Genomic DNA, 11,031 nt, shown 5'->3' with positions numbered 1-11,031 from the left:
TGGTTTTATATTTCCTTGGGAAATGGGATTTAATTCTGGGAATAACCCAGAGCTGCAGTGTCCTGGCAGGTCTCTGCCACCTCCCCACCACCCCCCTAAATGTGGGGGGTTGTTGGGAACACCCTGGGGCACTGTCACACACCTCCCCCCAGCACCAGGAGCCCCCCACATCTTGCCCACCCCAGTGTCTCTCCACTTCTCCCATCCCAGTTACAACCCTGGGCACTGCCCTCCCAATCCCACTGCTGGAAAAGGGGCTCCCTGGAACCCCCAAATCATCACAGGGAAGGCCAGGTGCAATCCAAGGGGTGCATGAGGCCTTTATTGAGCGGTCCAGGAGAGGAGGAGGAGGATGGGGGGCAGGAGGAGGAGGAGGGGGGGCTCTGTGCATCTATACAGGGGGGCCGGGACAGCCCCAGCCGCTACATGGTCAGTTCCTGTGGGAGAGACACAGAGTCAGGGACCCCCACGCTGCTGGGGAGGGGTCCCAGCCCCGGCTCCCGGGGAAGGGGGGGGTGCCCCTGCCGCCCCCGGGGAAGGGGAGGGGTCCCCCCGCAGCCCCCGGGGAAGGGGAGGGGTCCCAGCCCCGGCTCCCGGGGAAGGGGGGGGTCCCAGCCCCCGGGGAAGGGGGGGGTCCCCCCACAGCCCCCCACTCACCATGATGGCATTGACGATGTCGTTGTTGTTGTGCCGCAGTGCCCGCACGGCTTTGGGGCGTGACACGTTGGCCTGGGCCATCACCAGCTCGATGTCCCGCACCTCCAGCCCGGTCTCATCCACCTGTGGGGGGCACAGGGCTGTCACACCCCCATGGCACCCACCCAGGACCCCGGGGGTCCCTCAGCACTCACCCTGGGGGTCCCTGCATGCCCCCTACCAGAACACAGGACCTTGGCCTGAGCCATCCCCAGCTCTGTGTCCTGCACCTCCAGCCATGTCTTGTCTACCTGAGAGGGGGTTGGCACCACTTGCCCCCACCAAGACTTCCCCAGGACTTTGGGGGTCCCTCAGCATCCACCCTGGGAGCCTGGGGGTCCCTCAGCATCCACATCTGGGATTAGCTCAGTTGGTTAAAACTTGGTTGTATAATGCCAAGGTCATGGGTTCAATCCCCTGTGTGGGCCATTGACTTAAGAGTTGGACTCGATGATCCTTGGGGGTCCCTTCCAGCTCAGAATAGTCTGTGATCTCACCCTGGGGGTCCCTCAGCACACCACAGGGACCCCCCTCTGCACATCCCACAGAGCACAAGACTCAACCCAAGCCACCCCCAGCTCATCCCCCAGGGGAGGGACAGCTCCATTAGCCCCCCATAACAGCCCTGGGGGTCCCTGAGCCCCCCAGCACCCACCTCCTCCTCCTCCTCACTCTCCTCCTTGATGGCGAGCGCAGGGGCCGCGTCGGTGACCAGGGCCGAGTGTTCCAGGGGCACCTTGAACTTCTCAGCCGCCGCTTTGTGCACTTGCTGGGACAGGTCCTCGATCTGGGGGACAGGGCAGGGGTCAGGGCAGGGGGCAGGGGTCAGCACCAGGCCCCCCATGGCCCAGGCTCCCCCCACGCCCCCCAAACCCACCTTGGCCTCCCCAAAGACGATGTAGATGTCGGAGGCCGGGCTCTTGAACACGTCGGGCTTGGAGATGACGAACAGGATGTTCTTGGACTTGCGGATGGTGATGCGGGTGACGCCGTGGATCTGCCGCAGCCCCAGCTTGGACATGGCCTGGGGGCACCGCGGGGCACAGGGTGACCCCCTGCACCCCAGCCTGGGGGGGCTGCAACCCCGTGACCCCCCAAATCCCTGGGGTAATGGGGAAACTGGGGATGGGCATTGTTGCCCCCTGTCATGGCCAGGATGGGCCACCCAACCCACAGTGAGGACACCCAGACCCACCCCAGTGTGGCCTGGAGACCCCCAGAGTGGGGACTGTTGAACCCCAATGCCCCAGACATGATCCCCCTCGAAATCTGAGGTGGGATAAGGACCCCGAGCCCAATGGGTGCCACCAACCCCACCCCAGTGTGGCCCAGGGACCCCCAAGTGGGGACCTGACCCCCAACACCCCAAAACTTGTTCCCCCCAAACCCTGGGATGTGGTGGAGACCCCAGCCCTACAGTGAGCTGAACTCCATGGGTGACCCCCCACCCCACAGGGATCTCCTGGGACCCCCAGCCCCCATAGGGACCCCCAGCCCCCACAGGGACCCCTCACCTTCCGGGCCTTCTTCTCGCTGCGGCTCTGCTTGGCCTTGCTCAGGGGCTCCTCGCCAGGGCCGAGTGCGTGGCCAAGGGGCACCTGCAGAGAGGGGCAGTCAGGGGGGCCCCCAGCACCCCCAGGGGGTCCCCCCCACCCCTGACCCCCCAAACCCCCACCTGGGGCTGGGCAGGGGCCGGCTCCGAGCCCTCGGGCTCCTCCAGCTCCGGGATGGACTCGTCGTTGCTCTCGGACTCGTTCCCGGACCCTGGGGATGAAGGGGGTGGTGAGAGGGGTGCCCCAGACCCCCCAGTCCCAGGAGGGGTCCCCCAGGGTCTCCCCTCACCTCGGTGGTTGGGCTGGCAGCGCTGGGGGGCCGGGAGGGCCGGCTCGGCCCGGGGGGTCTCAGCCTCACTAGACGAGCTGGACTCTGACTGCAGAGACCCCCGGGGGGGGCCCCGGGCCCCCCCAGCCCCCAGTGCCCCCGCCCGGCCCCGGGACTCCGGCTCCTTCTGTGGGGAGGGCTGGGGGGCTGCAGGGGCACGGGGGGCTGAGCTGGGGGAGTCCCAAAGCTCCACTGCTCACCCCCATCACCCACCCTAGGACCCCCCCAAAGGCACCTCCAGCCCCCCAGGTGCCCACCCTGGTGCCAAGAAATACCCCATGGGGGGCTGAGCTGGGGGGCTCCCCAAAACCACCTATGGGGGTGAACCCCCCCCTCACTCCCATCACCCACCCGGCGTTGCCCCACCCCCAAAGCACTCCCGGCCCCCCCGGGTGCCCACCCTGGTCCCAGGCAATGCCCCCATGGCCGTGGGAGGGGAGATGGAGCTGGGAGGGCTCTCAAAGCCCCCCCATAGGGTTGAACCCACCAGGGACCCCTCCAGCCCCCCCAGGCAATGCCCACCCCAGTCCCACAGCCACAGTGGGTCGGGGGTCTCTTACCTTCGAGGTGCTTCCTGGAGGGGGGTGGCCCTGAGGGGCTGTCCTGGCCCGGGACAGGCTGGGGAGGGGCGGGGGTCGGCAGGGACACGGCGGCGGGAGGAGGCACTTGGCTGAGTTTGGGGGGCACAGGGCGGGGGGGCTCAGGAGGGGTCAGCTCTGGGGGGGGCCCTGGCTGAGCCCCCACAGCGGGCAGGGGGCTGCAGGAGACCCCCCGCATCACCTCCTGCTGCTCCTGCTGCTCTGGGGGAGCTGGGGGGGATCTTTGGGGGCTGGGGGGGCGTGGGGGGCTGCCCTCCCCCGAGACTTTGGCTTGGGTGCCCCCCTCAATGGGGCCGGGGGGCTCAGGGCCCGGCCGGGGGCTGGGGGGCTCCTGCAGCGGCGGGGGCGGGTCCCCGAGGGCCCCCCGGGGCAGGGCAGCGACCCCCGGGCCGGTCCCGAGCCCCGAGAAGGCACCGGGTGGGGGGAGCAGTTCGGGAGGCGCCGGGGGGGTCCCCACAAACACCTCCCGCTCCGAGGCCGTGAACAGCGGCGGGGGGGCTGCGGGACCCTCCTCCTCCTGCTCCTGCTCCTGGTCCCGGCCGGGGGCGCGGGGCGGGCCGGGGGGCGCGGGCAGCGGAGCCGCCTCCCCCGCGCTGTCCTCGGGCGCCGTGAAGAAGCTGGAGTCGGTCCGGGAGCGCGACGTGTCCAGCGGCTCCGGCCACGAGTCCTCGGACGAGGCAGTGGCCGCATCCCCCCAATCCTCAGGAGGCTCCGGGGCGTCCCCAGGGGGCTGGGACAGCGTCCCCCGCTCCAGGGGACACGGCGGGGACTCGTGGGACGGGGCCACCCCAGCTGCCAGTGCCACGGGGGACACCGCCTGGAGGGGGGGGCTCGGGGTCACCGCGGCCACCAGGTCAGTGGCCGTGGTGTCCATCAGGCCGGGGGGCACCGGAGTCACCAGGCTGGTGGCCGCAGTGGCCTTGTCATCCAGGGGGGTTGGTGTCACCAGGTTGGTCTCCGTGGTGTCCCTTGGGTTGGGGGTCACTGGGTCAGTGTCCACAGAGTCCATCTCGTCCAGTGGGGTTGGTGTCACCGATGTCACCAGGTTGGTGGCCATGGAGTCCTTCAGGGGGGGTGTCACCGATGTCCCCACATCAGCGAGCACAGCATCCTTCAGGGGGGGTGTCACCGATGTCCCCACATCAGCGAGCACAGCATCCTTCAGGGGGGGTGTCACCGATGTCCCCACATCAGCGAGCACAGCATCCTTCAGGGGGGGTGTCACTGTTGTCCCCACACCAGCGAGCACAGCATCCTTCAGGGGGGGTGTCACTGTTGTCCCCACACCAGCGAGCACAGCATCCTTCAGGGGGGGTGTCACCGATGTCCCCACATCAGCGAGCACAGCATCCTTCAGGGGGGGTGTCACCGATGTCCCCACATCAGCGAGCACAGCATCCTTCAGGGGGGGTGTCACCGATGTCCCCACATCAGCGAGCACAGCATCCTTCAGGGGGGGTGTCACCGATGTCCCCACATCAGCGAGCACAGCATCCTTCAGGGGGGGTGTCACTGTTGTCCCCACACCAGCGAGCACAGCATCCTTCAGGGGGGGTGTCACCAATGTCCCCACATCAGCGAGCACAGCATCCTTCAGGGGGGGTGTCACCAATGTCCCCACACCAGCGAGCACAGCATCCTTCAGGGGGGGTGTCACCAGGTCACTGTCCACAGTGTCCATCTTGTCCAGCGGGCTGGGGGTCACCGGTGTCACCAGGTCAGGGGCTGTGGTGTCCATCTCATCGGGAGGGCTTGGTGTCACCGGTGTCACCGTGTCGGTGGCCTCAGTGTCCGGTGGGGTTGGTGTCACCAGGTTGGTGGCCCCTGCAATCGGCTCAGCCAGCGGGGTCGGTGTCACCACATCACTGGCCAGAGTGTCCAGCTCATCCAAGGTGCTGGGTGTCACCAGTGTCACCAGATCTGTGTCTGCAGGGTCTGGTGGGCTGGTGGCTGTGCTGTCCATCAGGGTCGGTGTCACCACATCAGCATCCGGCTCATCCAGTGGAGTTGGTGGCACTGCTGTCACCGTGTCAGTGGCCACAGTGTCTGTCTCACCAGGTGGGCTGGGTGGCACTGGGCTGGAGGCCACAGTGTCCATCTCCTCCAGGGGGGTTGGTGCCACAGGTGTCACCAGGTCAGCGTCCACAGTGTCCATCAGGCTGGGGGTCACCACTGTCCCCAGGTCAGTGCTCAGAGCAGGTGGCACTGATGTCTCCAGGCCAGGGTCTGCAGTGTCCACCAGGCTGGGTGTCCCCTCGGTGGTCTCAGTGTCCATCCCATCTGTGGGGGTCGGTGTCACCGATGTCCCCAGGCTGGTGGCCGCAGCGTCCAGCTCACCGTGGCCACCAGGGCTTTCTGCTCTCCCTGTGCTGAGCTCAGTGTCACTGTCACCATCATTGTCACCATCACCATCATTGTCACCTCCAGGGCCATGCTGTGGCTCCCTATTGGCCCCCCCAAGCTGGTGACTCTGGGGGTCCCTGGCGCAGAGTGTGGGGGGCTGAGGGACATCATCAGTCACTGGTGGCTCTGTGTGAGGTCCCTGTCCCAGTGCCACCACTCCAGAACCTTCTGTCACTGCCACCTCCTCGGGGAGCCCTGGAGGAGACCACCCCCCTGCCCTGGGGACAGAGGTGTCACCGTCCAGCTCTGCGTCCCCTCCAGGGGTGGCCGGGGGGGTCCCTGTGGGTCCGGGGTCGGGTCCCTCTGCCGGGGGGTGGCCCGGGGGCCCGGAGTGCAGGAGCAGCTCCACGCCGGGGGTGGCCGTGGGCACCGGGGGGGTGCCCGGGGGGGTGGGCGCGCCCCCCGCGTGGCGCTCGGTGCCGAACAGCCGCTCGTCCTCGTCCCCGTCGTAGGCGGCCGAGTCGGACGAGGCGTCGGTGTCGTCGCGGAAGGCGAAAGCCTCGTCCCCGCCCTCGGGGATGGAGCTCTCGGACAGCGAGCGCAGGAAGGAGGCCGAGGTGCTGCCTTCGTCCTCCTCCTCCTCCTCCTCGCCGTCGGCGGGGCCGGCCCGGGGGGAGATCTCCACGGCCTCGGCCTGGAACAGGAGGCTGCCCCGGAACGGGAGCAGCGCCGCCGGGATCAGCCCCGACTCCTCGTCCTCATCCTCATCTTCCTCCTCCTCCGGCGTCTGCCCGTCCTCATCTTCCTCCTCCTCCTCCTCGCAGCCCGGCGGGGCAAAGGAACCGTCCTCATCCTCTTCATCCTCCTCCTCCTCAGGGGACAGCGGGGGGAAGGCCGGGGGGTCCCCCAGGCCGAGGGGCAGTGCCAGGACCCCTCCCAGCCCCTCGGGGTCCCCCTCGGAGTCCCCCAGACCTTCGGCCTCGGCTGCCAGGTTGGGGGAGCAGGACGGGGAGGTGCTGGCGGTGCCCGAGGACCCCCAGCTGCCCCCCTCAGCCGTCATGTAGGACCCCGACGGGGAGGTGGGGGGCGAGCACAGCCCCTCACTGTCGCCGTCCGTGGGCTCCTCGGGGGGCGGCCGCGCCCCCCCGGCCCGCACCGGCGTCGAGGGCGCCGTGAAGAAGAGCTCGGGGTCGAGCGCGGGGGGGCGGCCCGGGGGCGGCTCCTTGGGGGGCGCGGGGAAGGGGCAGGGCCCGGCGGGGCCGCCGCGGGGCTCGGGGGGCGCGCAGTGGGTCTCCTCCCCCATGACGATGCGCGTGTCCAGGGGGGCTGCGGGCGGCGGGGGCCGGCACGGGGAGCCGGGGGGGGCGGCGGCGGCGGGGCCGGGGTCGCAGCTCGCCCCCTCGGGGGGGGGACGGGCCTCCTCCTTGGCCGGCATCGGCGGGGGGGCTGCGGAGAGAGGGGACAGCCCTGAGTGCCGCAGACCCCACGGTCACCAGGGAGAGAAGAGACTCCGCTTTCTCCGTGCCACGGACCCCCAGGGTCACCACGGAGAGGGGGGAGCAGCCCCTCTGTCAGTGCCACGGACCCCCGGGGTCACCAGGGAGAGGGGGGAGCAGCCCCTCTGTCAGTGCCACGGACCCCCGGGGTCACCAGGGAGAGGGGGGAGCAGCCCCTCTGTCAGTGCCACGGACCCCCGGGGTCACCAGGGAGAGGGGGGAGCAGCCCCTCTGTCAGTGCCACGGACCCCCGGGGTCACCAGGGAGAGGGGGGAGCAGCCCCTCTGTCAGTGCCACGGACCCCCGGGGTCACCAGGGAGAGGGGGAAGCAGCCCCTCTGTCAGTGCCACGGACCCCCGGGGTCACCAGGGAGAGGGGGGAGCAGCCCCTCTGTCAGTGTCACGGACCCCCGGGGTCACCGGGGGGAGCAGCCCCTCTGTCAGTGCCACGGACCCCCAGGGTCACCAGGGAGAGGGGAGAGCAGCCCCTCTGTCAGTGCCACGGACCCCCGGGGTCGCCACGGAGAGGGGGGAGCAGCCCCTCTGTCAGTGCCACGGACCCCCGGGGTCACCGCAGGACTGGGGAGGGCGCCACAGGGAGGGGACACCCAGGGGGCACACTGGGGGTGTTGGTGTCACCCCCGCCCATCCAGGGGTGGGAGAACGGGGTGACCCCCACCCAGAGCACCTGCGGGGGTGGGGGGGCACGGGCAGCTCCCCCTCCTCAAACCCCTCCCTGCGGGGGCGCAAAAAGCTGCAGCTGAACCGGGGGGGGCTCCAACCCAGACCCCCAACTGGGGGGTGCTCAGACCCCCACTCTACCCACTCCCCCGGGGGTGGGAGCGGCCCCTTCTCCCCCGCAAACACCCCAAATCCTTGTGGGACCCCCCCCACGTTACCCGGACCCTCTCCCGTTACCTGCGACACCTGCCCCGTTACCCGCCCCCCCCCCCCCCCGCACCCCTTGGGCCCCCTCCCCGGTTACCTGAGCCCCCCGGGGGTGGGTCCATGTGGCGGGACTGTCGAGACCCCCAACCTGGAGCGCGGCCCCCCCGCCCGGGGGGTTTAAAGGGGAGGGGGGGGCGGGGCCAGCGCGGGGCGTGCCGGGAGGGGGCGGGGCCTCGGGTAATTACGGGGCAGGTGCCGCCCCCCCTCCCCCCCCAGTCTGAGATGGTTCAGTCCAACCCCCCCGCACGTGCTGGGGGGGACCCCCGAAAGGTCCATTGTGGGGGGTGTCACCCCATCAAGGGGGTCCTGTGCCCCCCTCCCACCCCCCACCATTTGGGGGGACGATTGTGCCCTAAAACGTGGGGGTGCTGCTGGGACCCCCCTAGCGCAGCCCTCCCCCACCCCTGCCTGGCCGGGGCACCCCCACACTCTGGGGGGTGTTTTGGGGTCCCTCCACTCCCACCTGGCACGCGGTTCCCCCGGTACCCCCGGAGGGGATGCCCTGCCCCCCTCCCGCACGAACCGGGCTCTCATCCCGTTCTGGGTCCCCCCAGACTCGGCCCTGAGGCACAGGGGGAGGTGACACTGGGGTGTGTCCCTCCCCCCGGCAGGTGACACCGGGCCGGGGTGACCTTGGGCCGTGCCCGGGTTTGCCCACGCGGTGGTCCCCGGGGGGATCCGAGTCGGCCCCCGGACCGCCCAGTACAGGGTGGGGTGTGGGACAAACCGCTGCGGACCCCGCGGGGGCTCCTGGGGGGTGAGGGAGGGAGGGGCGGCCCCCAGGTGGGGTCCCCAAAGTCCCCCCGGCCGGGACGGAGCCCCCCGACTGTGCCGGGCCCGCAGCCCCGGCCCCGCATCCTGCAGCTCCCGCTCCATCCTCATCCTCCGGCTCCGTCATTCCAGCCCGTCCTTCATCCCCCAGCTCCATCCTCATCCCTTCTTCTGCTCTGCCCTCCATGGCTCCCGCTCCATCCTCATCCTCCGGCTCCATCATTTCCACCCTGTCCCTCATTCCCCCGCTCTATCCTCATCCTCCGGCTCTGCCCTTCATCCCTCTGCTCCATCTTCACCCTTCCATCCTGCATCCCTCCCTCCCGCTCCGTCCTTCATCCCCCCGATCCATCCTCATCGCCCCATCCCGCACCCCTCCACCCGCCCGCTCTGTCCTTCATCCCCCCAGTTCCATCCTCATGACTCCGTCTCCATCCTCCCTTCCCCGCCCTTCATCCCACCAGCTCCATCCTCATCCTCCCGCTCCGTCTTTTCCGTTCCGTCCTTCATCCTTCCGGCTCCGTCCTTCATCCCCCGATCCATCCTCATCCTCTGGCTCCATCGCCCCGCTCCCCTCTCCATCCTTCCCTCCCTCCCCGTCCTTCATCCCTCCATCCGCACCCACATCCCTCGGCTCCCATTCTTCCCGCTCCCTCTTCATCCTCCCGCTCCCTCCTCATCCTCGCTCTCCCTCCTCATCCCCCCGCTCCCTCCTCATCCTCGCTCTCCCTCCTCATCCTCGCTCTCCCTCCTCATCCCCCCGCTCCCTCCTCATCCTCCCGCTCCCTCTTCATCCTCCCGCTCCCTCCTCATCCTCGCGCTCCCTCCTCATCCTCCCGCTCCCTCCTCATCCCCCCCTCCCTCCTCATCCTCGCGCTCCCTCCTCATCCTCCCGCTCCCTCCTCATCCTCGCGCTCCCTCCTCATCCCCCCCTCCCTCCTCATCCTCGCGTTCCCTCCTCATCCTCGCTCTCCCTCCTCATCCCCCCGCTCCCTCCACATCCTCCGTCTCCCTCCTCATCCTCCCTCTCCTTCCTCATCCTCCCGCTCCCTCCTCATCCTCCCGCTCCCCCCTCCTGCCCGCGCCCCCCCGGCCTCACCTGCCTGCGCTCCCTCCGGCATCCCGCTCAGGGTGTCCGATGGCCCCCCCGGGCTCTCAGCGCTGCTCCGGTGTCGGCGCTGCCCGCGGCCCCCCCGGCCCGGCCCGGCCCCCCCCGCTCGGGCGGACGCGGCTGCGGCGGCAGCGCCGGAGCATCAGCGGGGCGGGGGCGGGGGGGGCGCGGGGGGGCTCGGCCCCGTCCCCCCGCTGATGTCAGCGGGAATCGCGGCCCGCCCGGCCCCGCTCTGTCGCGATACAGCGATTGTGCCGGAGGGCGCTGCGGCGGGGAGGGGTCGGGGGGGCTCAGGGCCCACCCAGCGCTTGCATCAGCCGCGGGGGGGGCGGGGGGCGGCGCCGGGCTCGGTGTCCCCACTTTGTCCCTTCAAAGAGGGGGCTGAGCCTCCCGCGGCTCCCGGGGGGGACACACAGGGCGGGGCCCCCCGAAAAGCGTCTGCGCGTGTGTGGTGACACCGGAGTGGGGGGAGATGGGGGGTCGGAGGGGGGCCCAGCCTCAGTGTCCCCTCCCGGAGAGGGGTTTTGTCCCTTAAAAAAGGGGGATGAGCCTCTCGCGGGGTCCTGGGGGACACAACGGGGGGTGCCCCCTGCACGCGCGTGGTGACACCAGAGTGGGGGGACACGCGTGTCCATCACCCCAGGATGGAGGGTCGGGGGGGGCCCAGCCTTGGGATTTGTCCTTAAAAAGGGGGGCTGAGCCTCCCGAGGGGTCCTGGGGGGGACACGCAGGGCGGAGCCCCCCAAGAGAGTCTGCGCGTGTGGTGACACCGCGGGTGGGGTGGGACACGGCCCCGCGCGTGCCCAGAGCCCCCCGTGTCCCCAGAGCCCCCCCTACCCCCGGGGGTGGGGGGGGGGAGGGCTGTGCGTTGCCATGGAAACGCCCCCCCCGGTCTCCCTGGAGATGAGGAGGGAGGAGGATGAGAAGGGGTCCCTGGAGGGGGGGTGGGAACAGACGGGTGGGAGGGGGGTGATGCCCAGGGGGCACCGGACACCCCCAGGTCCTGTCCGGGCTGGGGACGTGTCACCCCGCGGCCCGGACCCCCCAAAAACACTACGAGGAGCTGATGAGACAACGGGCACGTGGAGGGCTGCCAGGGCCGCCCCGGGCACTGTGTGTCACCCCCCCCCCCGGGCACTGACTGTCACCCCCCCCGGCACTGTCTGTCACCCCCCCGGGCACTGACT

The 11,031-nt window shown here is 70.2% G+C and overlaps 1 protein-coding gene across 2 annotated transcripts; it reads right to left on the bottom strand.

Moving 5' to 3' along the window:
- Positions 1–312: 312 nt before the first annotated feature.
- On the bottom strand, positions 313–10,106 carry NACAD (NAC alpha domain containing). Of its 2 annotated transcripts, XM_071560322.1 has the most exons (9): positions 9,833–10,106; positions 3,138–6,965; positions 2,539–2,724; positions 2,372–2,460; positions 2,211–2,294; positions 1,574–1,720; positions 1,352–1,483; positions 658–780; positions 313–437 (listed from the first exon to the last, which is right to left on the bottom strand). In XM_071560322.1, the coding sequence occupies exons 1-9, from the start codon at positions 9,852–9,854 to the stop codon at positions 423–425; spliced, it is 4,626 nt and encodes a 1,541-aa protein (XP_071416423.1). In that variant the 5' UTR covers positions 9,855–10,106; the 3' UTR covers positions 313–422. The 2 variants fall into 2 exon arrangements, with proteins under 2 accessions (XP_071416423.1, XP_071416424.1); XM_071560323.1 differs by lacking the exon at positions 2,539–2,724.
- Positions 10,107–11,031: the final 925 nt, after the last annotated feature.

The sequence above is a fragment of the Pithys albifrons genome, chromosome 7 (genome assembly GCF_047495875.1).
Source record: "Pithys albifrons albifrons isolate INPA30051 chromosome 7, PitAlb_v1, whole genome shotgun sequence".
Taxonomy (NCBI): domain Eukaryota; kingdom Metazoa; phylum Chordata; class Aves; order Passeriformes; family Thamnophilidae; genus Pithys; species Pithys albifrons.
Note: the sequence above shows the minus strand (reverse complement) of the source record. Positions and strands in the feature narration are given on the sequence as shown.

Bases quoted from the DNA above. Each gene is read 5' to 3' on its own strand.
- NACAD (XM_071560322.1), bottom strand. From the start codon at position 9,854: ATGCCGGAGGGAGCGCAGGCAG. The intron at 2,461-2,538 runs GTGAGGGGAGAC...CTTCATCCCCAG, and splicing joins CTGCCAGCCCAACCACCGAG to GGTCCGGGAACGAGTCCGAG. The intron at 1,484-1,573 runs GTGGGTTTGGGG...CCTGTCCCCCAG, and splicing joins TCGTCTTTGGGGAGGCCAAG to ATCGAGGACCTGTCCCAGCA.